A 27923-nucleotide genomic window follows, 5' to 3' on the forward strand; every position below is an offset into this window, starting at 1 on the left:
TGACACTTCCACATCACCTAAAAATCTACTTTTGCTCTTTCATTTTCAACATCCAGCAACGAACTGACTCTTCTCACGTTCATCTTAACGCAACAAAATGGCTTCTGAACTACAAATGAAAATTCTTGTTGATTACTCAGTAACCCAGCAGTAATTTATACCTCACTTTGATAGGCAAAACTCCTGAAATCAACACTGGTTAAGAAAAAAAATGTTGCCCAGGAAGGTCAAAGCCCTGGGGAGAAGCTACAGCTGTGGACACAGTGCTGGGTGTTGCCCAAAAGTCATTGCTCTGCTGCAGCAACCAGAGACTGAAGATCTGATGAACAGGTAAAAAACAATCTAAAGAACAGGGATAAAAATATTCCCACCCGTGTGAAGTGTGGCATCAACGTTACCAACACGATCCTTTGTGCTCCAGTGCCTGGCCAGGTTTGAAGAAGCTGCTTATCTGCTAGAAACAATGAAGCAGAAATTGAAAAAGAGTGTCTGTGTGTGTGAGACACGTCCTGTAGAAACACCCTGGATTTTCCCCTTCATTCCAGTGCTCAGCAATGATTTTCCTATCACACTTGTGTTGGGTTGAGTTAGGAAACCGCCACTTTGGCAGGAATTGCAGGAATGAGGATTCTTTAACCACATCTTTTTTCCTCAGAGCAGGAGGAACCACACAGAATGAAGAACTCCAAGAACACATTTAGCACCAGGAGACACACAAACCTGTATTTTGGGATTTGAGGCAGAATGCTACAATCCACTGTGTTCATTTTCCAGCCCATTGTTCTGACCACAGGTCCAGGCTGTTAGAGATGAATTATGAGGCTGATTCTCCTGGATTTGGAAGCCTTTCCCTGGGCCAGATGCAAACACATCCCTCCAGGGAGCACAGCGCAACACCCGCTCACTCTGCCAGATGATGATGAAGGGAAAGCTCCAAAGATAATTAAATGTATTTTTCAACACAAAGCTGACTCAAAACCAGCACAAACAAAAACCATGGAGGGGCTGCCAACACTGAAACCGTTTCCAGTAAAGCTTTATCAGAGATAATTCAGCATATTTCCATTATTTTATACTAAAATATATCAGTTCCTCCATAACATTTTCATAACATGAAAAATCAATTATGTTTACATATTTATTATAATCTACATATTTTCCATAGCAGCTTTTTCACAATAAGATTAAATATATGCACCAAATAATCAGTTAAGTCCAATAAAAAGACTTTTATAAGATTAAATAAATGAATTTATTTATGGTACTGCAGATCTTATATTGCCAACTATAGAGCAACCAAATCCTATAAATCCTAAACAGATGCACAAGTGCTGATCAGGGTCCCTTAGGGTGGAGGAGGAATCAAAGAAAAGGCAACAGGGAGAAGTTTGGTCTCCCAACACACAGATCCATTAATAATCCTCCTTTATCCATCAAGCTCTTTCATAAACCTCCTTAATAAACTTCATCTCCAAATGGGAACGTTCCCAAATCAACCAATAATCACCCTTTATTTCAAATATACAAACCCCACAGTTTTACACATCTCAATTCCAAATTCTTCCAAATCCCAATGGCAGGTTGGCTGATTAGAAGCCCTTGTTGACTTTTTAGCACAGGGTTATTAAGTCTGCAAAGAAGCCTTTAAATCCAGACATTTTGGGTGTAACAGTGTGGGTTTGCATACTACACAAGTCCCTCTTCCCTCCAACTCACAGGCACTATAAAATGAAGTAAAAACTTGTGTTTGTCCCTCTGGACTCTGTTGCAGAGCAGAACCTGGGGACTGTGTGACATTTTTGGGTGATGGAATACAAGGAATCTGTTAGGAGCACTCTAAGTGGATTGTGAAAGGAGTTAGGCATTTCAGTGCCAAGGCTTGAATTTGTTGGGTTATGATAAGACAGATGGAAAAGTGTTGCTGAAAGAGCAAAAAAATCTGTAATCTGGGAAGCAGCAATATCAAAGCCACTGCAGATGTCAGCTTTGTTTACAGACAAAGAACAGGCTTCTTGCTTGTCCAGACCAAGAAAAAGTTTTTCCCCCCAGATAATGGTAAATAACATTTGTTTCACTATTCATACAGTCAGCTCTTTGCCAGGAGGAGTTATGTCCAAAACCTTTGCTCACAGACACCTTTGCCTCAGCTATAACCATCATCATTTTCATTGCCAATCAACAGTTTAGATCATATCCTTCTTACCTGCACTATCAGAGTAACTTCACCTAAATTACAGTACAGGCTTTGTAAACTGCTTATTGTGTCTTTATAAAGATCTTTATGGTGCCAGCCAAAATGAAAGTATTTGCACCCAAAAGATTCCTTCAGGTGAACTCATGTTTGGTCACTTTTCAGATGACTGAACCTTGAGTAAACAGCTGCTGGGACACTGTGCTCCCTTTTTACACAGTGGGACTTTGTCAGTCCCTTTAAAGCCACAAGAAATCTTATGATGTCCCTCAGAGGGTACTTTCATATTCATGTTCTGTGCAAAAAGTGAACAGAAACCCCCTTTTTTTTAGTTGACTTTGAGGAATTTGTGTGAAGCACAGTTTTCACAGCATGAATTATGCAGAAAAAACTAGAATCTGAACCAGGAGTTAAGAAGAATTACAGAACATGTATTTAGTAGTAAAGCAACCTGAAGGCTTAAAGCTGCAATATTCATCTCTCAGGGTGAAATTCAGTACTGGGCTGGGATTAGAGGGAAAAGCCTTCCTGCTGAGCTTCCACACAAGGCAAACTTAATCCTCTCCCACTCCCCAGCCAGCACCAAACCTCCCCAGCACTGCTGAGCACTGGAACTGGTTAAACATCCCACGGGCACTTACCTTGCAGTGAGAAAGGGAATTAAAGACAAACAAATCCCACCAAATTGAACCCAAAGGAAGGTGAACAGCAGGGGAGGAGAAACACTGCAGCTTCAGCCCAAGCCCAGTGCCAGTGTCTACCATCAGAAGCTCCAGACACCATGCTGACAGCCCCAGCCACGAGCAGGCTCTGCAAGTCTGATGCTTCCCCCAGTCACTTTTCCTTGGCTGGGAGGAGGGAAGGTGGTGATGAGGTTTGGCAGAGTCCAGGGGGGCAGCATCCATCAATGGAAGGCGTAGAGGAGCAGCAGGATGGTGCAGACGCCGATGACGCCGCCCAAAATGAGGGAATCCCGTCGCTTCCGGAGGTTGATCCTTTGGATCAGGCTGTTCACTGCTGGAAAACGGTCTTGGAGGGCTCTGAGTCAAGGTCACAGCACAAACAGGGATTCACCAACAAGCCCCAAAGCCTGGATGGGGAAATGCCAACACTGGAACTACTGGAAGCTGGAGGAAGCAGGAGCAGGAAACGCCGGTGGAAGGGAGCAGGGTTACAACTGCACTTCACTGACTGCAGAGCAGCAAAGGGAACAGCCCAGAGCTCACATTTACACAGAATTCACCACCTGATCACCTCAATTACCAGCATTTTAATCTCCAGTTCATGAGGCTTAGTTACTTTTATTAATTGTGTTTAAATGAGAATGAAAAAAAAAATGGGGTGGCTATATAAAACATCTGTGGAATTTCTTCAATGGGATTCTGTTACTGGTGAAGAGAACAACCAAAGGCATTTGACTGAGAAAATCCTGCACATTGCATGACCCACACAGTGTGCAAGCTCTGTAAAACCACGAGGGTGTAAATCTATCTCTTAATGTACAAAATACAACTGCCAACAAGACAATCAGAGCTTCATGTCTTTGGAACCGAGAATCTTTTTAAGGCCAAAGCTTATTGAGATTTTATTGGAATGTTCTTGCCAGCTGCTAAGAACTGTAATGAAATTTCTGGGTTACCAAGATGCACCTTTCCAGGATGTCATGTGTCTGGTCAAACAGTGCTGACATTGTCCATTGACAGAAGGGAAGGAATAAAGTGGGAAAACCACAAACGTGCCTGACTTGGCAACGTGGCACAATCTTCAGCCTGAGACAGAATATGCACAGAAACCAACAAGCCAAAATCTCACAAGAGTGTGACAGTCAAGAGCATGCTCAAGCCCTGACTACTCTCAGCTGTAAACCACAGCAAGCAGTGATGAACACCAAGCTTCAGCTTTTCTGAAAGCAAAAAGCAGGACCTGAAATGAAACTGTACTTCTAGAAAAGCATACAGCAGGGAAGGCCATGAAATGCTGTTGAAGACCCCTAACTGAAAATTAAATTTTGTTAATTTATATGCAGTGCCTAAATTTGACCAAAACCAACTTATTCACCACATTTACCATCAAGATGCTTCAGTCAGGTTATCAGGAGAGCCTGATAAAAACCTGGCCTGTTTGTCACTGCTGACAGTGCAGGTCACAGAGCCACTGACACTGCTGATGACAGAGTGAAAAATTGTACCACAACTCTTCTTAGGCACAGGCAGCCCCAATTTTTAGGAAAAAGGATACTTGCCAAGGTATTCATCTTGCTTTGTATTGACTTCAACATCCCTCTCTGAGAAGTCATATTTTCTTTTGTTGCCATGGCAATGCTGGGGAAAGAAAGAGGATCAAGTTGTTGGTGCTAAGAATAATCCACAGCTCACACAAGAGGAGAACAAGCAGGCAACGTTTCTTCAGAGGACAATGAATGGGGTGAAGCAACATGAATGAAACCACAATTTTTCCATTAATCTCTCTCTCTCACAGTTAAATGATTTCAGTTTTATATAACCTGAAACACTGAGATTTCTTGAAACAGGCAGGTTTGACTTTTCTCCTCCAGCGCCAATGAAAACTGGTATTACCTTATAAACAACATAAGAATTATGCTCTTGTGGCTTAAGCTTTAAATTTAGAAGTTTGTTTCATCCCAAATGATGCTTCCAGCACAGCACAGAAAAAAATCAGTTTCTGAGATCTGCTCCTAATTAAGAATATCCCCCATGGTATATAAGTTTTCATTTTCTTTATTTCTTTACCAATAAAAAATTGAATTTCCCATTTCAAATTTAAAACATTTTGGAGGTCAGAAAAAAAGCAACTCTGCTCTTAAAAACAAGATATTAAATGAAGATTATAAAGAATTGCTCAATTGACAAAGCTTGAGGACACAGTGCTTGAGAAAGAAAAATATGGCAAATACTGCTCTCCTTGCTGGCATGTGCTTCAAAAACACATAAAGCAGGACAGAAATACAACAAGGCTTCATAATAACTCAGAAAAGTCACCTCTACTGCTGTTGACTTCATCTACAGGAATAACAATGATTAAAATAAGTTCTTGGATGAGTTTATGAGCCTTAAATATGGAGGGGAAATGTTCTGGAGGAGTAAAAGTTAAGTGGAAAAACACAACAGAAAAATATAAAAGGAAACTAAAGCTGTCATTTCAGAGGTAGGAAAATGTGAAATGCTGCTTTTACCTGATACAAACATACAATTTTTCAATGCAGGTATTTTAGTCATCTAAAGTAAAAAAAACAAACTCACAAAACCACTAAAAACTTGCTGTTAAGAAGAGCACTCAGGGAATTTTGAATTACTAGGAAATTTTTTTTTTCTAACTTGTTTCCTATCTGCACACAGAGAAGTTTGTTCAGTAACTTACAGATTCCTACCTCCCACCCCCACACTGACTTGATATTTGTCCAGATGAGTTTTTAATACAGTGTCTCTCAATGCACTTCTGAATTAAGCCCCATATTTTTGTAAGATGCATCCAATGACTCATTAAAACATCCATTCATTTACAGAAGTGAAAACACAAGATGACTGCCAGTATATAAAGTGCTCCTGGAGCCACCTCCAAAATGCCTTTAGAAATAATTATTCACAGAACACAAGGTTCCTGCTTTAACATCTGGGGAGTGAACCTGTCCATTTCATATAAAAAGGCAGGATGTAAAGGGTTAAGAGATTGAAACCAATTTAATTTTTTTTTATCCAGTATTTTCAAGAATTTAGCTTAAAGGGCTGGGTTTTACTGGAGAGCTCTGAAGGAAAAAAACCTGAGGTAATTATCATTTTTAATATGATACGGTCTAGTAATGAAATGTAATTGTGATATTCATGAACAAGAGTTTAACTGGATTCCAGCTACTATTAACAAATCAAAATTCAAGCAAAAAGCAATGCTGTTCACGTATAATTTGATTATTCAACCCTTGAGCTGGTTTATCTAAGCCTTCAGATCTGTAAAGGAGATTATTCAATTTAAGAAGCAGCAGAAAACAGAGTTCCTGGGGACCAGCCCAGAGATTGGTTTTGTATCCTGAGCACTGCAGCTTCCTCATATCCTCCACCAGACAATCTTGGTTTCATTCCCATCCCTGACATATGTTCATTGACTTGCTGCTGCCATTGCCTCACTGACAAATGCATATTTTAAAAAATTAATCCCATTCTTGCCATTGACAAGACTGGCCCCATCAATCCCTGCCCAGCCCAAGCCCAGCTCTCCAGGAGCTGCTTCTGCTGCTCCGCAAGGCGCGCGACCTTTCCCATCAAAAGCTGAACTGCTTCTTACAGGAATGGAGATGACCCCGATTCAACATTTCCCTTGGAAGCCAGCAGGAACTATTCTCAGTGCTGCACTGGCTGGAAGTACCAGAGCTGGGTGTAAACCAAGTTTCTAAAACCAGATGGTATCTGGCCTGCTCTCTGTATTTAATATTAAAGCCCTGCTCAAGCACAATGCTCAGCATCGCTGCACTACTGGAGAAATCTCTCCCAGCTAAGCCCAAGGTCACAGCCATAAAACACCCACCTACCACTTCCCCAGAGCAGCAGGAGAATCTCAAATTCCTGTGCTTGCAGCCATATTTCCCTGAAAAGTTCTGCCACGTTCCAAGTTTGCCCTTGATTGTTCAGCAGTGCCGTGGGTATGCGAGCGGCCAAACCTCCCTCCAAAGCAAACCCAGCTGACATTTGCACTTAGTTTGCTCTTTTCACTGGCATAAAACCCTCAGGGTAATAAACACTTCCAGGCATTATCCCAGATGGACAAGTCTAACATGCAGATCCACACTTTTAATGCTGCCTGACTTGGAAGCAAAGAGTTTTGACTTAAATAAATGTTTAAGCTGTTATTTCACCCCGCACTGCAGCCACATCCATCCAGTGCCACTGGTGGAAATGTACCAAAAAATCAACTCCTGGCTACACCCATTGAGACACACCAGGCAAATCCACACTGCTGGAGAACTGAAACAAAACTCTAAAGAAAGAAGTTGTGTTATTAAAAATCAAATAATTCACGGATTACTGGAACTCCTGCTTCATTTTGCATGCCATGAATCATACTTGCTCATTGAAATTCAAGACAAGGCCTATGATTAGGGAATGGACTCTGTGACTGTGCATAGAAATGAAAGCTCTAGGTTTAAATTGGTAAAAATTCTGATGGCATCACTTATTCTTTGTCTGGAGATACATTTCTATATTTGTATCTCTACATATACACATATATGCGTGCATCAATGCATACCTACACTCACAGCCTGGGAAATTCCTTTATATATTCCTTTATTCCTTTATTTATTCCATTGTTTCCTTTGATGAAGCCTAAGATGAAAACAGAAGAAACATTTCCCCAGGAATGCAAGTGATTTTGCCTGGACACTCTGGCAAGGTGGTTGTGAAATGAGAGAATTCTCAAAACGTGGCTGATGCCTTTAAAAAGTCAACACTCAGTGCAGCTGAGCTTTTCCCTTTTATTAAATCCTAATGATTACCTAAAGAGATAGATCAAACACATAAGGAGACCATTTCTTAAAAATGAAGTTTTTTGCTTTGGTCTGGCTTCAGTCCAATCTGCTAACACACAAACACTGACAGATCAGGCCTCAGAAACAGAATTACAATAAAATCCTAAGAACTTGTCACACTGTACAGACAAAACTACAAAAAATATTCCAACTGAGCCAACATAAAAACACAAGTTGTTAGAAAACAAGAAATAAATGGTCTGCTATTTTGGAGAAGCGATAATGTTTGAAAATGAAAACCTGAGAACTCCAAACATATTAAGCAAAATCTCTGCTTATATTTAAATCTGGCCAAGAGAAGTGAAGGCTGTTCCAAAAGAACTGCAGTACAAAGTATCACATCCCACTCGCTTCTGGAGAGAAATATGCTGCAGTAAGAACCCATGGCACGTAATTCATTTAAAAATTGATTAAAAGTTTAGTAATAATGACACATCTGGAGTGACAGCCCTGCTCAGTGCTTTGGTTGCTGAATCATTTCAGCTCAGGTGCCCATGCATTCCCTGGCATGGATGTTTGCTCCACGGAGAGCAAGAATGAGACTCCTCACTTCTCTGGCTGACAGAAAATCACAGCAAGGCTCTCAATTAGTGGCTGTAGCTCATCAACAAAAGCCTCTGCACACACAGAAATGTGCTTTCCAGTGTTTGGGATCAGTGCTTAGTAACAAAGCCTAAGGAAATAAAAGTGTGAAGGAAATAAAACGTGATTTCCTGACTTGCCTAATTAAAAAATGAGTAATGAACTGCAGCAGATGTAAACCTTGAAGACAGAGCAGTAGCCAGAATAAGCTAATTACATCTCAAGGAATCTGTCCTCAAACAGCTTCTTCTGCACAATTCCCTCTTTTATTTGGGTTACAATAGACAAAACAATTGGTGAGTTGGGTAAACTCCCATCTGGTAAATTCACTTGGAAGGCAGCAGGATTTACCATCAATTAAACACTTGCCATTACACCCAAACACTGGGGACCACAAGAAAAAAAAGAGTTCAACAAAACATTCCCCCTGGTTTTAACAGAGGCAGAATTCAACTCAGATATAAGTGGAATTACATTTCCTACTCCATGTCGTTACCAAACCAGCTCTTTTTGTACCAAAAAACTGTAGAACATTTTTGGCAACAACTCAAGCAAGAATTTACTACAGATAACAAATTGTGCAAGGTTGAGAGCTCTGAGCTCCTCTGATGACACAGAATCCAGAAGCCAGGCCAATGACACAATTATAAGTAATTACATGTAATTTTGCAGGATATTAAGAGTAATAAATCACCATATGCTGCTTAATGTTCTGCTTGCTTGGAGTGGCAGCAAAGAAGAAAGTCACCAAGCACTGAGCATTTTTGAGATGGAAAAGCAGGGTTACAACACGGCAATAAAGGAGAGGTTTTTATTGAGGAAAGGACTAGAACCCAAAACAAATACAGCTGGGCTAAGCTGGAGAAATATTTCTGTGAGGCTGTGGTGAAATTGCATCACATTTTCAGGTATGATTGCACTGATCACTTCTGGCTCATCACTGCACACTGATGTGGTTTAACACATTCTTCCTCCATGTTAATTATGCTGAGCCCACTGTGTGTACTTAAGCCAGCCAGCCCTTAATGGACACAGCTTTGCTGCACCTCTAATTGTTCTTCTTGGTCATTTTTGTCAGTACATGCATTGTCTGAAAGCATATCTTACTTGCTTTCTTACCTTTTTTTCCCCTTCTTGTGTTTTAAAGCAATAATCTAAAATTTAAAACCATTAAATTGGGCATTATTACAGTTTGAGTTATTGGTCTGCAAAAGGTTGGCTTGGAAAGGGCACAGATAATAAAATTCGTGTTGCTACAGTTCTAAAATGTCTAGATCAGTTAGAGAAGGTATCATTTAAGTAACCAAACAATGTAAGAACCCCAAAAGATAAATGTAAAACAGCAATAACCTCTGAGGCAGTTGTGGTAAAAGCCCTTATTCTGAATACACTGAAAGGTCACAGAAATCATATTTTAGAGTTGTAGCCCCCAACAGCTCAGCCTGAGATTCACTCTGCTCCAAAGGTGATTCACCTTTGAGCAGAAACCCAAATTTTCTAAGCTGGGGTGAATAAAATATTTAAGCAACATTCTTATGTCAATATTGAATAGAAAAAACCCAGACCAAACCCACCAGCAATTCACTGTAATACTGCCAAGGAGCTGGAAACAATACAGTTACTGAATAAATATAGTGACTGATATATTTAGACACAATTTAATGGAAATGCTGATTGTATGGAAAATAATGAAAATTTTTACATTCATTCCTACCTTATTGTTTCTTCTATCAGTCGATCTGAGCTGAAAGCCAAAAGAAAAAAAAAAATCAAGTTAAAGACAGTAACAAGCACTAAGTACTACTTTAGATCACTAATCAATGACCCCCATCATCATCCTAATAAATTTGCTCTTAGAATGTTTTATTTCTGGATGTTGTCATCTTTTGCTACTACACAGGTTTGGTTTATATGGACTTTGGAGAAGATGCACTGGAGTCTCCTCTGGAGCAGCATTTCCAAGAGCAGCTGCTCAGGAGAACACATAAAACACTGAGAAGACAAGAAAGGGGAATTGGCACCGTGATTTATGGAGGACTGTTTGCAAAGGAGTATCAGAGAAAGGAGTAGCTCATTTTATTGCTTTTTAATCCTGCCCACCCCTTCAAAAAATGTCATTCATGATTAAGAAGCTGAGATTGGGCCCATCTCAGGATTAGATCCCAAACTCTGGTTCCTGCTGGCAGAATCTGTGGCCACAGCAGCTGGGTGAGAGCTGAGCTGATGGAGCACAGCACACACGTTTGTCACACACAGCCCTGTGACACATGGCCCTGCCCTGCCTGCCACACATTGATCCAGCCCTGTGCAGCATCCCTGGGAAAGGGCAGCCTCCAGCACAGCACAGAAAGGACATTTCATTTAAAAACCCAACACACACCATTAAAGAGAATAACAAGATCCTTGGAAGAGTGTAGCTATTTCTCCTTTTCTGTACTCAACTTTCACACAGGGTTTTCATCACTGCTTTGCAGGCAGTTGTGAAATGTCACAAAAACTCCTCTTGTTACAGCAATCAATATCTCCACTGTAACCCTGACATGGAACAGGTGCCTGCATCATTCCCACAGTGCAGAAACAACAGTGCACCCCTACAACTGCTCTGTTTATCCCACACATTCACACAGATTCTTGGAGAATAATGGCCAAAAAAAAAATTGAGTTTGCAGTTTGAAGAGGAAATCAGCCTGCCATCAAAATAGTTTTATGTTGTACTGGCTACTGCTTTCAGTATTAAATCAGAACTGATTGCTTCCAAAGCCAAAGATGCCATCAGGGCATGGCCATCTCCATCCTCCACGCTCCTCATCCCAAGTGTTTTGCCAGCCCCCAGAGCAGCACAGCTCTGCCTCTGACTCAGCCTGAGCTGCCTGATTTGGAACTTTTCTCCTTCCCACAGGAATTCTGGAGATCCCCCCACAGCTCCAGCTGGAGGAGTGTGCTGGGCCACGTGTGTGACCTGCTGGGGAGGGGGACAGGCAAACACAATGACTTTATTTCTCTGTGAAGAGAACTGAAAACACCAAGGCTGCTATTTCAGGCTGTCCATGGCTTGAAACACAGAACAGAGCACTAAAAATATTTTGCTCAATTTTAAGCTGCCAGGGACTCGACTGGGGCAGCAAACAGAGCCACACTCTCTAAGATTCACATCAGCTGTGAGCACGTTGGATTAAGCAAATAAAACCAGTTTTATTCACTGTGTGGTGTTTATTACACTGGCACAGAGAAGGGAAACACCCTAGCTGTGCACACAGAGCAGGCTCACAGCATCTCCCCACGTCCCCAAGGCAGGCAGAAGAGGAAAGCAATGCATTAAAGATTTCTGTAAGTGCTGAGTCTCCAAGAGACACAATCCAGCTGAGAATGTGCCTTTCATAGATAGTCTCTAACAGACTAGTGTGTTATGTGGGCAGGGCATAATCAGAATAAACTGCAAAACCATTAGAAAACAGCCTCAAAAGCAAGAGCAGTGCACAAGAATGAATCATTTTAGAAAAGGTTCAATTATTTAAAAAAAAATTATCAATGAAAAGGTATTAAAAACCTTGCTGGTAACAGGTTATACTTAAAAAAATTCTGTGGAAGAAAATGTTAGAAGAGCCCTATTAAAAAACCTGCCTTAGAAAAATCATTACCAGCTCTTTGTCCATTCAACTGATGTAATGATAGAATTTTTATGCTGATGAACTGAAGATGACAGAGAAGCTGAACACTTTTACAGACCTCAAGTGAACTAGGATGTCCTCCAAGGCTTTTAGAGCACCCAAATTAGGCTTGCCAGTTTGCAGCAGGGACACTCACTGCTTTTTATGTTAGAGAAAGCTGTAGATGGGCAGTTTCATTCCTTAGTCAGACACATAAACACAACAAGTGACTTAAAAGCTCCAGATTACATGACACTGCTTTATTTTTCTATGTGTATGTATGTTTATACACACACAAAAATAAACTCTGGGGATGTGGCTACCTGTAAAATGATGACAGAAGGTCATAAAAATGTCTAAACCAGTAAAAACCAGTTCTGAACACCAACACACAGAGGCATGAGCTGCAAATGCCAACACAGGGCATCTGAAAGCTCAGGATCAAATGTTTCTCAACTTATGTGGAGTCACCCCAAATATTTTAAAGGATGAGATACACAGGAATGAATTTTCTTCAGAATGAAGATGTGTAGGTGAGGGCAGACTGAAGGAAGCAGATTTATGAGCAGTGTGCTCTTCCCAGCACAAGAAAAATCAGCTCTTGAGAGGATTTCCAAACTCATCCCTCCTTGCAAGGTGAAAAACTGCACGGGAATGGCCACGACAGTCCCAGACACTCTGGTAAAGGCAGGCAGTGTGAGCAGGAACATTTCAGGGATTCTGCTGTGCAGGTCTGGATTCCTTGGCAAACACAGATTGTAAAGTTCACTCACAGTGACACCCAAACAGAAGCATCTGTTTCATTCATTTTACAGCTCATAACCATAAAAATAAGTCAGATTTAAGGAAGATCAAGAACACAAAGTACAACAGGCCCCAGAGACACAAGGGAAGTTTGCAGATCTCTGACTATTAATAACCTGTTCTCTAGAAATAGAAGCTGTTCTCACAATTAAAAATAATGTTCATTTCAATCGTTTCCCAGAATAAAAAAATAACATTGAAGGAGGCAATTGTGCTTAACTTACATATTCAAAACACTACAAAAAGAAGCTCTTAAATTAAAATCTATTGACTTTGTTGTTCTGCTGTCCAAGCAAAGACAACAATCCCAGTGGACATTTCCTTGTGAACATCCAAGCAAAAATGGTTCTGGGCATTATTAATCTGACTTGCCATCTGTTTCAATAAACTCTGCATTTTCACCTGTCCAGACAGACAAAGCCTTTTAAAAATACTACAGGAAAAAGGCTGGAAGCTGCTGAGGCAATCACCTCCTGTAAGGAATGGCACAAGCCCAGCAGCAGCAGCCATGCATATGAAATACCCAGGCCTCTGTGCAACTGCTGTCTGCAGAAAATGGCACAGCTTGTCCTTTAAATATGCAGACAGGTAAATTAATCTGAAGGAAAAATTAAGTGAAATATGCCCCCATGAGAGAAAAGAGTCCTGCTCGCCACATCAGGCTTTTAGAACTAAAAAAAGCATTTTATGTTGTTTGTAAGGCAAATCTCTGTGTTTGTACTTAAATAAAATTCATGAATACAGATGAATACTTAGCTGAGGACTGGGCTTCTCCCATATCCATAGATTTTGCTGCTCATACCCAAACCAAGTCAGAGGAATAGGGCAGAGCAGTAAAACTCATCTGCACCCAACTCATCTCACAACATGCTTTAAACCCTTCAGATGAAATTAAGGGCAATATTATCACATAGAATAATTAAAAAGGGATAGGGATAACCCTGTAGAACAAACTAATACAGCACTTAATAATTATTTTCTTCCTTTCAGAAAGAATAACTACAGAAATAATAATTTTACTTTGTCCTTTCTCTAACTGCAAGACAAATCACTAAGTCTCTGCTCTCTCCAACTGCCTCCAATAAATCTTTCAGATTTTCACAGTCCTGGATCACCAGGCCATGTGGAGCTTCCAGGAATGCAAACCTGTAAAACACACTCTAATACAAATATACAGGTATGAGGTAAATCTGATTTATACACTCAGTTATGTTCATCATCATAATAACAGAGTAATAATGAAAAAACACTGTGCACACACATAAAACCCCATCTCCAACTCATTTTTTCTGCTTGCCATCAACATTCCTTATCATATTAAAAATTCATAAAATCATTAAGCTCTTTAAAAACTTAAGTAGAAGAACGTAAAGCAGAACACTTTTTTTCCCCCTCCCTGTGATAACAAGACATTCCAGATTTTATAAGACTTGTCTCAAGTTTGATCCAATTTAGTCTCAAAGAATTGGTGTAGAAATGTATTTATTGACTAAGACCAATATATTTGACCATGAAGCATACATCTTCCACTTCCAGCATGAGAAAACTTGGCTGGCCAAAAACAAAGGCATGGGGCATTTTCAGGGATGAACAGTTTCTCCACAGAAACCACTCTAAAAGCAAAGAAAGGTTCAAATACTGACCCAAACTGCTCTCTTTTGTTGGTTTTCTTTGAGTGTTAATTCAAGCACAAATCAGGATGCTAAGGAAATGCAATTTTGTCACATTGTGTGCTGCAGAAGGCAACAATCAAACACAAAACCCAGCACAAATGTGAGCATTAATCAATGTATAAATTTGCTCAACAACATCACACCTACAATCTCTGAAAACCTCAGTAAGGTTATTTCTGCACATCTCAAAAATCACTTTCAGTAAAAATGAGGAATAGTTGCAAAATTGGAAAAGAAAAAAGCACAATATCACGTTGCTTTTCATCAATGCAAACAATTTGTTAAATCTAGAATGAAAGGCTCTGGAACAGAAGCCATTGCTCTAGGCAAGAGTAAACCAACATTGGCTGGTGCTGAATTTCTTTCCAGATGGAAAGAAATTGTACATGAGGGCAAAAAATACACAGAAGGCTTCTCTTTTTTTACTGTAGGGAAGAACCTGCCAAAGGATTTCCAGGAAAATAATCTGGTGAAACCTCCTCCCTCCAACTGCAATCCTGGAACACAAATTCAGCTAAAAATTTGACTTCTAGCTACATCACTAAGTAAATACCTCAACAGCTCATCAATTCCAGCAAACTGGACTTTAGATACACTAAGAAAAGCACTTTTTTTGCAGCTAACACCTGTAAACACATAACCAATAAAAAGATTAGTTGTTCTAACTCAGGTTAAAGGAGGCAAACAAGTACCAAGGGATTTTCTTCCTTAAAACAGGGATCCACCTTCACAGATCCAACAACAACAGCTGTTTCTCCTGGATTTCCAAAGGGTATAGCCTGCACCTCCACTGAACTCCATGGAGTTGTCTGGGAATTCTCAGAGTGGAAGAAGTGTCTCTCTAAAAGAGGAGTTAGCCAAGAAAGCTCTTTGGCATGCAGACGACCGGGAAAGTGCCTGAGAGCCCCAAGAGGGAGAGCAGCAGAAATACTTCTTCCCTTAGAGCAAATCTATAAGGGATTAAGAGCTTCTCAATAACCTGCAGTGTTCAGTTTACCCCAAGAACTCAGGTAAAAACTTTAAAAATGAGATCAGCTCCTGCTGTCCACATGAGGGGCAGCAGCTGGCTGAGCACAAACCAGTGCCAGGGTGGCACCACCAGGCCTGGAGTCAGGCTTGGAGAAGTTCTTGGAGAGCCTGACCCTCCCATATAATTGCTCCATATTACCCATAGGAACAAAGTGAAATGAACTGAGCAGGGCAGGCCTTACTGTAAGTCATTATCAGCAACCACAACTGTCAGAACAATTCCAGTAACTTCCTAATGGACTCCATAGGCATTTCCTCAGATTTTACATCTGCACGCTCTGCCAGCAGCCAGGGCAGGGCTGCCTGCATTATTTCCCCAGGTTTAAAGCATGGAATTTGGATGGGACCTTTAACTAAAGGGAAAACACCTCAAAAGCAAGCAACCCAGGCTCTGCTATCTGACACTGACCTGACTGAAATGGAGCTCTCCCAGGATAACCTGTCACGGCTGATTTGTTGGGCACACACAGACAGGAGATGCTCAGCTTACAACAAACACAAGCTGTTTGTAATCTGTGCTGTAACAAAATAGATTGTATCACTTTTCTAGCTCAGTGTTTTTTGACTAAAGCTTGGCAAAGCTAAAGAATCATTCTACTATTCACACATTATAAAGTAACCAGGAGAACACAAAGGGGAATGCGAGCCCCATCACATGAAAACCTTCATAATTAATATCTTTTTAATTTCCAGGCCAGCTAACACAGAAATGAAGTGAGAGTTATCCTAAGGATGACAACCCAACTTTAATGTAGTATGAAACCCTAAAATCCACACTGACAGACACGTGTTCTGCTCCCTCACTGCATTTCCACCTGCTGTGGTTTTGAGGGTTTTTTGGGAGAAGCTCTGTGGCTTTCATGCAGGACTTGGCTGAGGTACCTGATTTACAACTCTCTACCTGCCTGTTAATTAAGTTGCAGAAAATGATTCTTAAAGCTGCATAGTTAACTATGCAACATAACAAACACTTGTGGTTCAAAATGTAAAGTGCACACAACATTTAAACCATCCACAAGCCAAACCCAGGATGCAATTTATTAATGGGTAAAGGTCTCAGCATTTTTCTCCTGACCCAGTTTCCCAGGGTTCTTAGGGCTTTTTATCTGAGACTGAACAAGATGCATTCTTCCAGAAGTGCAACTAGACTTGATATAAACAAGTCTCTCAAGTGAGAGGAAAACACTCTGCATCTTTCAAATCACAACCGAACTAAGGTCCTTGAAAAGTTCTAAACAGAACTCTATTATTAGGACAAAATTGGGATGCTTTAAGGGTAATTTGGATCTAGTTCTGCTTAGCATCATGGATTTGATAGAACACAAAGGAATCTGCACAGCAATCATTCAGCAGCCAAGAATGAGAACCTAATTCTGATGCATTAGGAGAGGTTGAAATTAAATAAAAACTCAAGAATGACATTTATGCAGTAGTGTGGTAACTTTCCAGAGATACACCCTGTATATGAGAAAATGACAATAATTACTATTTAACATATCCATACACAGCAAATTGAGTTCAACAGCTTGTTTGTACTGGAGGATCTAATAGCAAATAATGAGCAAGCACTTCTGGCCCTAAAGAATAATGAAGTGCACAGCCACACTGACAAAAAATGACATGCTGCATTAGAATATAAAAGTGATTCTGAGATTGCACAAAAGGAATTCTATAAAACCCCACAATTGTTGATTCTGTTGAAAAGCTGCACCTGCTTTTCAGAACCAGCCCATGCAGGATGGATTTCGGCACTTGTGAAAGCCCTAATTTCAATACAGACCTTGGAGGGGGGAAGCTGTCCTAGTTAAGAAACAACGTTGAAAGGAAAGCTAAAAACAAATAAAACATGCATCAGCGACTTGTTTATTTCTGAAAGGAGCAAAAAAACTTCAGAAGAAACCACAGAGCCCTGAAGTTTGAAGTGTGGTTTTATATCCTTCCCTTTCCCCAGATTAAGACCAAAGGGCTGTTTCTAAGGGGAAGCCCAGAATCAAGAACCAGAGAAGAGTTTTTTTCCCAGCCACTTTTTTTTCCCCCATTATATATTCAGGCAATCTTTCACTCTGTGAGGGTTTGCTCTTTAGCTCCTGCAGACATTCATAAAGACCCACAAGAGTTTCCACAGTCACTTTCCCTGGGGTACATGGAATTTCATCCATAAACCTTCACTTTGCATACAGATGAAAAGCAAACAATGAGCTGGAAGCTCTTAATGTCAATGTGGCTACATCCTTTGTCACCTGGATAATTCAGTTTTGTACTGGCAGTTACACAGGAAATTCCCAAAGCAAGTTTTGTGCTGTGTCTGGTGGGTTTGATTTTTTTTTCTCATTTGCTGTCCCCATCACTTTTAGACATATTGAGGTATAAAAATGTCACAACAGTCATCAGTGTCAGGGAAATTACTGATTACAGTATTGTTAAAGCAATCCAACTATCAGGAAAACATGCAAATAAACACTGAGATAGAGAAGCTTTGGTTTAGTGGTTTGAGGTAGAGGTTTTTTCTAAGTCCTAAATACAGCACAGGAAGATTAAAAGAAATAGTTGATTTTACCCTAATGAAGCTCAAACTATTTTTAGAGGAAAAAAACCTCCTAAATACTGAATTGCTTGGCTGATTTTCATGATCTTTTATTAAGTTATTTATAAATAATAATAATACCCAAGAGAGCATCTTCCTTCATTGCCTGGAAGCTTTGAACCTCCCCAAATTCTCATTAAACTACTGCAATAACTTGCTCATACAGTCATATAATTATATATAGTGAAGTTTCTCCTTTCCCAGAAGACCTGAATTGTCTCCCTCTCTGAACATTATTTACTATTAAATAAGAAAACAACAAATGATTCTCTGTCTGCTGCTGCAGTTGGGTAGATGATGTGCCCAAGTGCCATACTCAATCTGAGACTGTGACAGGGGAAGCTGATCCAGCCACTTCCAGAGTGGCCTCGTGTCCCTCTGCCAGGAGTCTTGAGGAGACAGAGGTTCTGCCAGCAGCCTGGGAGATAAAACCCATTCAAGCCCAGACAGAGATAAGGCTGAAGGAAAGAATCACTGATGCAATCAAGAAAACTCCGCAGCCATAGAATAGGAGACAGAGCAGAATGACAGACTAGAATTGTATTTTGAAACAGGATTACAGGACAAGCTGTTGTGCATCCTTAAGTAAGCCTTTGCAACACCAAAAATCCTCCTTTGCTCAAATCCCTTCTTTGAAAAGCACTTTCTTTATGCTGTTGCTCAGACAGAGCAGAGAGCCCTGCCCCAAAAGCCTGAGTTACTCAGTGGTGAGGCACTGAGGTGATTACCACAGCCATCCAGCACTGGCACACGCTTTTAATGCAGCAATTTCTCAAACTTCCTTATTCCAGAAAGAAAGAAAACAAGCCAACAGTGTATGGGAAAACAGCAGCACATCACTGCCAGAGCTCTTGCAATTAATACCCAGCAGAGAGAAATGTTTTAACCCAGATTCCCCAATCCCTCCTTGCACTGTAACTTCCAGTTCAATGGGCAAAGTGCTGCAGCCCTTCTCCAGCCCTGCCCAGCAGGGCTGCACCAAACAGCACCAGACCCAAACCCTCCAAAGCAGGGCCATGCAGAGCTCCTCTGTCCTCCCAGGGCAGAGCTGGTTGGGTTTTTTTTCATAACTGCTACAGAGCAGTTCATTCCCAAGAATTATTCATTCCCAAGTGCTGCTTCGGTTAAATCTGCATTCAAATTAAAGAGAATGGAACCACAAGAACACTGCATTCTGCTCTGACATGAACAAAAAAAATCAGTTTAATTAAGAGGCAAGTTTGGTAATTAAAAATAAAAATAAAAAAAAAAGAAAGCCCTTACTGGGCCTGACTAAAGTGGAGCTCAGCAGTTCTGAGGCTGCAGAGCAAGCAGGCAGCCAGGGAAGAGCTCATCACATTCCTCCCTCCCTGCTGCTTCCCCAAGCACCTTGGGATGGAAAAAGGAATTGGTGAATTAGCTGGTTTTCCTGCATTCTCTCTGTTCCCAAGAGAAGATGAAGGAGATGCAGTGCTGAAGTGTGTGTCAGCTGGAGCAGGCACTGCCCAGGCATCTGTGTGTCCTCTGCAACTGGAAATTAGGAAATTAGGGAGAGGATGGGAAGGGAGGCAACCACAGTTCTCTGGTCTTAATCCAACCCTGAAGTTCCACTGAAATCCACAGGAACCTGAGCAGCAACAGCACAGTGAATGGAAACCAGGGCATGCAGAACAGAGAACAGGGACAACAAAAGAAAAAGAAATTCTATCAAGGTAGGAAACTGGCAGCTTTCTCCCAAAAGATCAAACCACCTGTAATCAAAAACCCTGCAAAGTGTCTCTGCATTTCGTTGAGCTGATTTCTCTCTGCAGATCAGTGCTGAAGTGAAAATTTGTCAGGAAAGACAATATTTAGAGGAAAAACAGTCACTAAGTCACTCCCTCCATTAAGATCTTGCCTGTACCACCAACAAAGTTTGGAAGCAGTTTTCCTGGTGATTATTCTCTACTCCATGTGCCCATTTCTGACCAAACAACAGCAGGAAATTTGAAATAGTTCTGCTGATAACAAAATGCCATAATGAAAGCAATAAAAATGTTTACTAATCCAGAGTACTCCACATACATGAAGCACTGCACAAACATTAATTTCTCCTCATCATCTCAGGTATGTATTATTAATTAGCACCATTACACAACTGCTGCAGGTTCCTGTTGTTTTGCTCACTTCTCTTATTCCTCTCTTCTCTTTCCCATGCAGCACATGTCCCTCTGATTTGTTTGCTCTCTTTTTTCCTCCTTCAAAGTAAGTTCCTTACCCACCTACTCTGGCAGCCTGGCCCTCTCTTTGCCAGTTTTGAACATTTTAAGACACACAGGGGTGTCTCAACACTTGCAGCAGGTTCATCTCACCTACCTGCACCACTCACACACGAGGCACCAGCTAAGAGGATTTATAAAAATTTTTACTGGATAGATTCACAGGCTGCATAGCAACACTCAGCAGCAACATGCAGTCACCTGACAACAATTAAAAACACAGCTAATGATATCTGCACCACACAGGCACTTGCTTCATCACCAGCCACTTCTTTTAGAAAGGGATAAATGACTAATTTTTGAGTGCTGGAGCTGAGTAATAAAGTAATAATCACACAGTTGCCCCACAATGACAGAATTGCTGTGTTTTCACCTAGTTTTACAAGGAATTCATCATGGGTAATGAAATCTGTAATTTCAATCTAAACTTCTGAAGATTTAATCAATTTTTACACAAACTCATCAGTACCCCCTGGTATCACTCACCTACAACACAAGGGAGATTTTCACTTGCATAAACACACAATATTGCAAATTTAATCAAGGACATTAGTTCCTTCTTTGCTGACTTAGACTATAACTCATCAATAACTGCAGAATTTCTCAGGACAGACTCTAAGTTAACAGAATTGTTTCCTCTGAGGCAGCACTTTTCAGAGCAGTTTTTAAAATGCTAAGCTAGATCTATTCATCAAAATTGTTTTCTTTAGATGGAAAACAGAATTAGAAGAAAAAGGATGACTTGTTTGTACCCCTGGCCAAAACACACACAAACAGAGAAGATGAAATACCTTTAGGGAATGGCACAGACCCAAGAAAACAGGATTTCAAAAATCAACAGCAAATATGAGTACTCTAGATTGGGTATTTCTTTAAGCATCTGACATGCCAAGAAATCTGAGGTATCAGGTAAAAATATCAACAGGCTATCAATACTCACCAACATCTGCCTGCCAACCTTATTTTAATTATCAGGGGTTAATTTTTTATGTAAAAAATTAGGTGTTATTGTTCATCTCTCTAGTGGTTGCTAAAGCTATTCTTGAATTACCTGTCTAGAACTCAGACAGGAAACTGAGTGACTTGGAAACTTCATGCCTCCTATCCACAGCTAGCAGAACTTCTAGACAAATCTCCTTTCCCAACAAAGAGCTGATTTATAAAGTGGACTGAGCAGCAGTGAAGCGTTTGAAGGAAGAATATGATGTGTGGGGTGCAGCAGCACAGGCCCCCTGCCCAAGGGCTGCCCCAGCTCCACTGGGACTCCAAGGTGGAAATGCCCAGGGCTGCCAGCAGCACTGACACAGCAGCCAGCCCCACCCTGGGAAAGGGAGGCCAAATGGATCCAGGATCCTCATGGCTTAATGGAGAGGCAGGCACTGGCAGGGTTTGCACAGTGCTTTTTGTCATTCCCTTCTGCCTAATGTGTGTTGGAACCTTCGATACATCAGCATCTGGTACTTGCAGATTTTTCATTTCCTCTCCTTTCTTAGGATTACCTACAAGTGTAGCATTAAGAGGATCTTCTTTGTGGTGTTCACAATGTGACACAGGAATGAAAGAAGCAGATTTAGCCAAAAAGCAGAGGAGTTTCTTGTCTCTCCTGTTGCTCCCCAGTGAGACACCCCAAAAACAATCCCAGCTTTTTGAAGAGCATTCATGAAAACACAGCCCAGAGCAAAGCCCTGTTTGTGTTTTACCTTGTTGTGCATGAAGGAAAAGGCTGACAGAAGAGTCTGGCACTCAGCACTGGGGCAGCAGCTCACACATTCTGCTATCAGATCATGTAATAAATATGTAATAGGTTGAAGTACTTAATATAATAAATTAAGCAGGGTCAAGACCAAGTGAATGCTCCAATATCTGACATGAATATGCAACTCCTGTGGCATTATTACACTGCTTTGAAGAATATAATAATACATTGTAAAGTTTATATTCTTGTGTCTATTTTTCAAGCTCTTTTCATAGATTTCACTCCACTGAAAACATTTGGATTTTTACTCCTGTGTCTTTATGTAAATATATTCATCATCTAATTCTGTCAATTAGTCTGGCACCAGGATTTACTGCACTACAAATATTCAGCATCATGACTCACACAAAGCTTGTCAATTTATCCTAGGAGCATGTTTGGTGTAATTTGCCAGCTCCTGGTGATTTATTTGGACCTTTTCTTAGCTTTTACAGCATTTTGGCATGAATAGCTCATTAACTGCTTTCTCTGAAGACAAATATGTTGAAACTCTCTAATAATTTCCTCTGCCAGTATCTTTTTCTGAGCTTACTGATTCTCAATTTAAAAGTTTTGCAAGCTTTGATTTCTTGCCAATGTTGTCTTCTTCTTTTACACTGGATTTCTTCACAGTCCTTACAGTTATCTCCACCTTGCAGAGTATTCCATAATTAGTTTTGGCCCTGTTTACTAAAGATTCCCAACTCACACTTATTTCTGGTTTTCTTTTCCTCAGTGTTGTGGAGGGTTTTTTTCAAGTCTTAATATTTTCAAATAATCACCCAGATGGTTTTAAACTAGTTCTAAAACTGCCTTAACTTTATTTTTCATGCATTTTAATCCTGTAAACATGCTGCAGAGTTTAGCATATTTAAAAAAACCAAATAACCAATGCCTCAACAAACGTTAGGCTCAAATTCTGAAGATATCTGCCAGAAAATGTTTACAAAATGCTGTAAGTTTTCTGCTCTTAATTTTTGCAAACTTTTCAAAGCAATGGACTCAGGGCAGTATCAGTTTCTTAGAAGGGTATTTTACAACCCCAGAAATATTTAAGCATTCTCTTTAAAGATTATGCTTAATACAAGTCCTAATTCAAGCTTTCAATCAATTAAGTTTTAAGATTTAAATACATTACAAAAAACTGAGGATGAAGTGGTGATAAGCCACAACTGAAAAAAAAGATTTAATTTCCTGTAGAAGTTTCTTGAGCTGTTTTGGCTACAAGTTTAAACATAAGAAAGCCACATGTAATTATTTATTTATTTGGTTTTTTAAATGCAAGCCTGCCCTCTCGTGTAAGCCTGGGATTTAGCACAACTACAGGCAAGGAGAGAGGCAGGAAGACCAGAACTATCTCCTGACTCTCTAAAAACCACAAACCCTCCAGTTCTTTGCTCTCACCTGTGCTGTTTTTGCTGAACAAGGACACACAAAGCAGCTACTCATAACTTAATGCCCTCTCTGCAACAGGAATAACAACAAAGTGTTTTCTATTTGGCTTGTTATCTGCTAACCTAGAATCAATCTGCAAATATTTAAGTGCATAGGTAATTTAGGAATTAATCCCTTCCCTCACTTTTTGTCCACAATCAGTAGAGACAAAAAGAAAAAAGGTTTTTCTCTGTCTCTGAGGAAAAAAAAGGAGAGGGAAACTCAGCCAAATCATGGGAGTTTCTGTTTAGTTTCTTAAGCTTTACCCCAGTCAGACTGAAAGGCATCCACTCCCTTGGGAGGAGGAGGTCTGAGTCACAAGTGACTTGCAAAAGCCCCTGAAGACAACACAAGATCCTAAAGCCCCAGTCACTGCCACTACCACGACCCCACACAGCTCACACTCAGCACAAGCCATAAACATTTAACAGCTGCATGAAATTCAGATGCTTCACCCCCAGAGAAGCCAGGCAGCTGCCAGAGCAGTGGAGAGGAAGCAACACCTACTTGCGAAGGTGCTCGTGCTCCTTCAGGAACAGTTCTGTTCTTCTGTTGTTCACGCCAGAGCCGCTTTTATACGACCTAAAACCCAACAGAACAGAACCTCAATGAGAACTGGGAATTCAAGGAACTTCTTTTGCTTTATTCAGAGCACAGACACATGAGCTATGCCAAGCATTCTCTGCACCTTCTCCCTCTGAGGACAGTCCCACCTTTGCTGTAGCAAACACGACTTACTCGATGTCTTTCCGTACTGATCCCAACAAATTCTCCCTTTCTCGTATTGCCAAGAAGTTTGCTTTGGTTTTGTGGAATTCGTGTGTGTAATCCTGTAATAACAAACAGTTATCCCAAAATTAGGGTCCTGAGGTCAACAGAGCAACACATTACACCCACAGGAGGTCCAGCCACCTTTAAAACTGTCAATTGTTCTCTAATATAAAGTGCAAGACCAACTCAGCAATTTAACAGCAAAAATGCTGGAAGTTAATCTAAAGTATTCTGAAAACTCACTGCTCTTAGAGTTGCTAAATTTGATGGCTGCAGCTACAGGTGTGGAGGGAAATCCACTGTAATTGCTCCTCCCAGTTTCAGATATCCCCACCTTTCTGATGAATCGGTTTGTGTTGAAAATTCCCATGAGAAGCCCAAACAAAACCTACTTCTTTGGTGTGGTGAAGACACTCTTGAGTTTAATCTGTTGTTACACCAGATTAATAGCAAAAGTCTTTTATGAACAATAAAGATGGCTGCTATTTTTAAGATGCTATTTTACATTTTAAACCATTTCAGGCAAGTGGTACTTCTCAAAACACAATTTAACTGGCAGCTGGTGTGCACCAAAACCACTGTAACCATTCATACAAATGCTACTGCTTTTCACACTGTGTATGGATTGCACAGATACCAAACAAAAATCAAACTACCAGCCAAATAAAATATGCATTTTAACAGGACTATACCATGAAAACATGGTTAATTTATAGCACTGGCTAGTAGCTTCAACCATCACATTTCCTCCATCTCCCTCGAGAAACTTAGGAGCTTTTACAATCATGTTTTCTGAAGTGTGATGTTCCCTCTGCACATTGTTAATGACAAACCACACAGACAAGTTAATTCACTACACTTCCCCTTTTGCTATATAAAATCCACCCACATAAGGCAGCACCCTTTATTGTTCTTTCTCAGCTAAGTTCTAGTCACCAATATGACATAAAAAGCACAATTTTCTTCAATTTGGAGTTCAGCGGGTGCCTGGAGAGAAGGAAAGCGAGATGGAATCAGTGGCATTCACACCTCCTGGTGAGACACTCCAGCTCGCTGTGATAGCAGCATAGATAATAATAATTATTTTAGCCAAAGGAAGAGCACAAAGGCAGGGAGGAGGCCCCTTTGTTACCTGCAGGATGTCCCTGTGGCGCTGCAGCGTGTGCATCAGCGCCGCGTTCAGCGACGGCACGCCCGCACTGTTGGTGTACTCTGCCATCTTGTCATTTATCCCAGTCAGCTGCAGGAGGAAAAACACCCCAGAAAACGTGAAATGGCTTCTTCTTGCAAGAAAACTACAGTGCACAAGCTGAAGGAGGCAGCTAGACATGCACACTTTGTCTAACAGCCACACTGGGATTTCCTAATATCCGTCACAGAAATCCGGATTGGGATGCTGCCTAAATGCTGAAATAAACCCAAAGTAACTCAAGTTACCTTTCCCAGAAGTTGCTCAATCTCCACAGCCATGGTCTCAAACATTCTGTCCTGGCTTGATCCATTCAATAGAGGAGTTGTGTCAGAGCTAAGCAGAAGAGGAGGAGCAGTTACTGAAAAGTTGCATCATTTCATGAGTGCCAGAAATAAGGAAACTCCAGCGACAGGGTTGGAAAGGCCACTATACCCAGGTTTGCCAGAGATTAAATAAGCTCTGAAAAATTACATTTTCATATTCTGCATGGCTTTTACTCTTATCTGAACAGATGACACAGTATCACCTGCAGGAAATAAACGCCACCTCTCCTGGGAAGAAATGCCTGACACCACAAACCTGTCTGGTACCACTGTCCTCCTCCCCCCACTTTTAATCTTGAATTATTTATTCACTGGCAGGAGAGAGCACTGCACACTTAGCATGCTACTCCAGCAACACAATCACACCTTAATAACACAGTGTTAGGACAACCCTGTGACCCATTAAGCAACCACTGTCCTACAGAGCAACACAGACCACACCACTTATCACAATCAGTTTTACACACCTTCCCTGCTTGCTTGTAAACTGAAACCACAAAAGTCACATCTCAGACAAGCCTGCAGAGCTGTGGCAACTAACACCCCTCAGAGACTACTCATGGCTCTGGTAATCTGCCTTGAGTAAGAGAAGTAAGTTTGGCACAGGAGAGCAAAAATAATATAAACAATTAGATTACATGGCAAGTAACAGCCCAGAGGCAGAAACAAAAGTGAAACTAGGGCTGTTCAAGAGTAACATTATCGTTGCTGAGGTGCTCTCAGGCTTCCAGAACTGTAAACTGAGGGAGAGGTACAAAATGGATTCAGTTATTAAATTAAATAAAATATAAAAATATTAACACACATACCTAAAGTAGCAACATTCACAACTGATACAGTTACTAAGCAAAGAAAAGGTTGCAAATGGACAGAGAGGTTGATAATTCCTGCTGTGAAACTGCAGGGAAGAGCTCATCCCTGGCTCACAAGATACACTTGAAGAGTTTCACCACATTCATTCTTCAGTCGAACATAAATGTAATTAAAGCAAACAGAAACCACCCCTGTATATACACACAGACCATGCATATATACACACATCTAAAAACATATGTGCAGCTCTTATTATTCTCATTAACACTGTCCTTGTCCATGGCAGAGGGGTTGGCACAAAATCATCTCTGAGGTCCCTTCCAACCCAAGCTGTTCTGTGATTATTACTCACCTCAGTAGAAAGACAAGAAGAAATAGCCACTGGTTTTGAAGAGAGGGCTTGTTCCCTGCACAGCTGCTCAGTGCTCCACTTCCCTTAAAACTGGGATTACAAATAGCACACCAGCCCACCTGGGAGGTGTAAAGCTAAATTCCCCTAACCCTGAAGCCCCTGAAAACCTCCTGTTAGTTTAATACAAAAAAAAAAAAACCTCGGAATTAAGCCAGCGTAACAAGCATTAAAAAGCTCACTGATACCACACAGAGCAAAGTTTAGATCCAGCTTTCCCCAGCGACCTGCCACCCACAGCCTGACTCACACAGCAACATCACACCGAGAGTAACACCAGCAGCAAGAAGCGCTGAAAGCTTCCCAAGAAGCCAAGCCTTAAGAGCCACAGGTGGGACCAGCACTCAGCAAAGGATAAAACCCCACCGAGCACCACAGGCAGCGTTTAGAACATAAAGAAACGGGCTAGTACCTATACCTGTCGCGTCTTCCGTCTCGGGAGCTGCTGTAGCTGGTGCAGAGCTTGCTGAAGGAGACCAGCTTCAGGTCCAGCTCGTTCTCCAGCTGCCTCGCCTGCTTCCTGAGATCTGCACGGGCCGGGCCACAGTCACGGACCCGCCGGGCCACCCCGCACCTCCGCGGCTCCCGTTCCCACAGCAAGAGAAACCCACAGGGGAGAGGGGACCCTCGTGGCTGGGGAAGCCCCCACGCCGATGGGAGCGCACCCGCAGCCCGGGAGGGTCCCGGCGGGGCCCGGGCTTCATTCAGCAGGCACCGGCGCCTCATGGCTGACAGGCCGGCACCGCCCGCGCCCGCCGGCCGCACGGGAGAGAGCAGAGGGGCCCCGGCGGCGGTTCAGCCCCGCCGTGCCCCGGGGGTCCCGCAGCCGCCCCGCGCCCGCCGCCCCCCGCCCCACTCGCCTTCCCAGTAGTTGCTGCTCCCCGCCGCCATCTTTGTTGTCCAACGTCAGCGCGGGCCGGGCGGGGCAGAGCGGCCGGAGGGAGCGGGGCAGGCCGGGCCGGG

The 27923-nt window shown here is 41.5% G+C and overlaps 1 protein-coding gene across 4 annotated transcripts; it reads right to left on the minus strand.

Moving 5' to 3' along the window:
* Window positions 1–938: 938 nt before the first annotated feature.
* GOSR1 (golgi SNAP receptor complex member 1) lies at window positions 939–27880 on the minus strand. Of its 4 annotated transcripts, none has more exons than XM_041422990.1 (9): window positions 27821–27880; window positions 27379–27487; window positions 25661–25748; window positions 25356–25463; window positions 24191–24282; window positions 23960–24034; window positions 10024–10053; window positions 4430–4512; window positions 939–3220 (listed from the first exon to the last, which is right to left on the minus strand). In XM_041422990.1, the coding sequence occupies exons 1-9, from the start codon at window positions 27849–27851 to the stop codon at window positions 3096–3098; spliced, it is 741 nt and encodes a 246-aa protein (XP_041278924.1). In that variant the 5' UTR covers window positions 27852–27880; the 3' UTR covers window positions 939–3095. The 4 variants fall into 4 exon arrangements, with proteins under 4 accessions (XP_041278924.1, XP_041278923.1, XP_041278922.1 ...); XM_041422989.1 differs by having other exon boundaries at window positions 27373–27487; XM_041422988.1 differs by lacking the exons at window positions 939–3220; window positions 4430–4512; window positions 10024–10053 and adding an exon at window positions 19291–19555.
* Window positions 27881–27923: the final 43 nt, after the last annotated feature.

Source organism: Onychostruthus taczanowskii, unplaced genomic scaffold (genome assembly GCF_017590055.1).
Source record: "Onychostruthus taczanowskii isolate IOZ18803 unplaced genomic scaffold, ASM1759005v1 scaffold75, whole genome shotgun sequence".
NCBI classification, from domain to species: Eukaryota; Metazoa; Chordata; class Aves; order Passeriformes; family Passeridae; genus Onychostruthus; species Onychostruthus taczanowskii.

Excerpts from the sequence above, each read along its gene's own strand:
- GOSR1 (XM_041422987.1), bottom strand. The coding sequence starts at position 27,851 with ATGGCGGCGGGGAGCAGCAACTACTGGGAAG. Across the intron at positions 27,488-27,820 it reads GAGCAGCAACTACTGGGAAG|ATCTCAGGAAGCAGGCGAGG; the intron begins GCGAGTGGGGCG and ends CGGCCCGTGCAG. Across the intron at positions 24,283-25,355 it reads GCCACAGGGACATCCTGCAG|GATTACACACACGAATTCCA; the intron begins GTAACAAAGGGG and ends TTGTTATTACAG.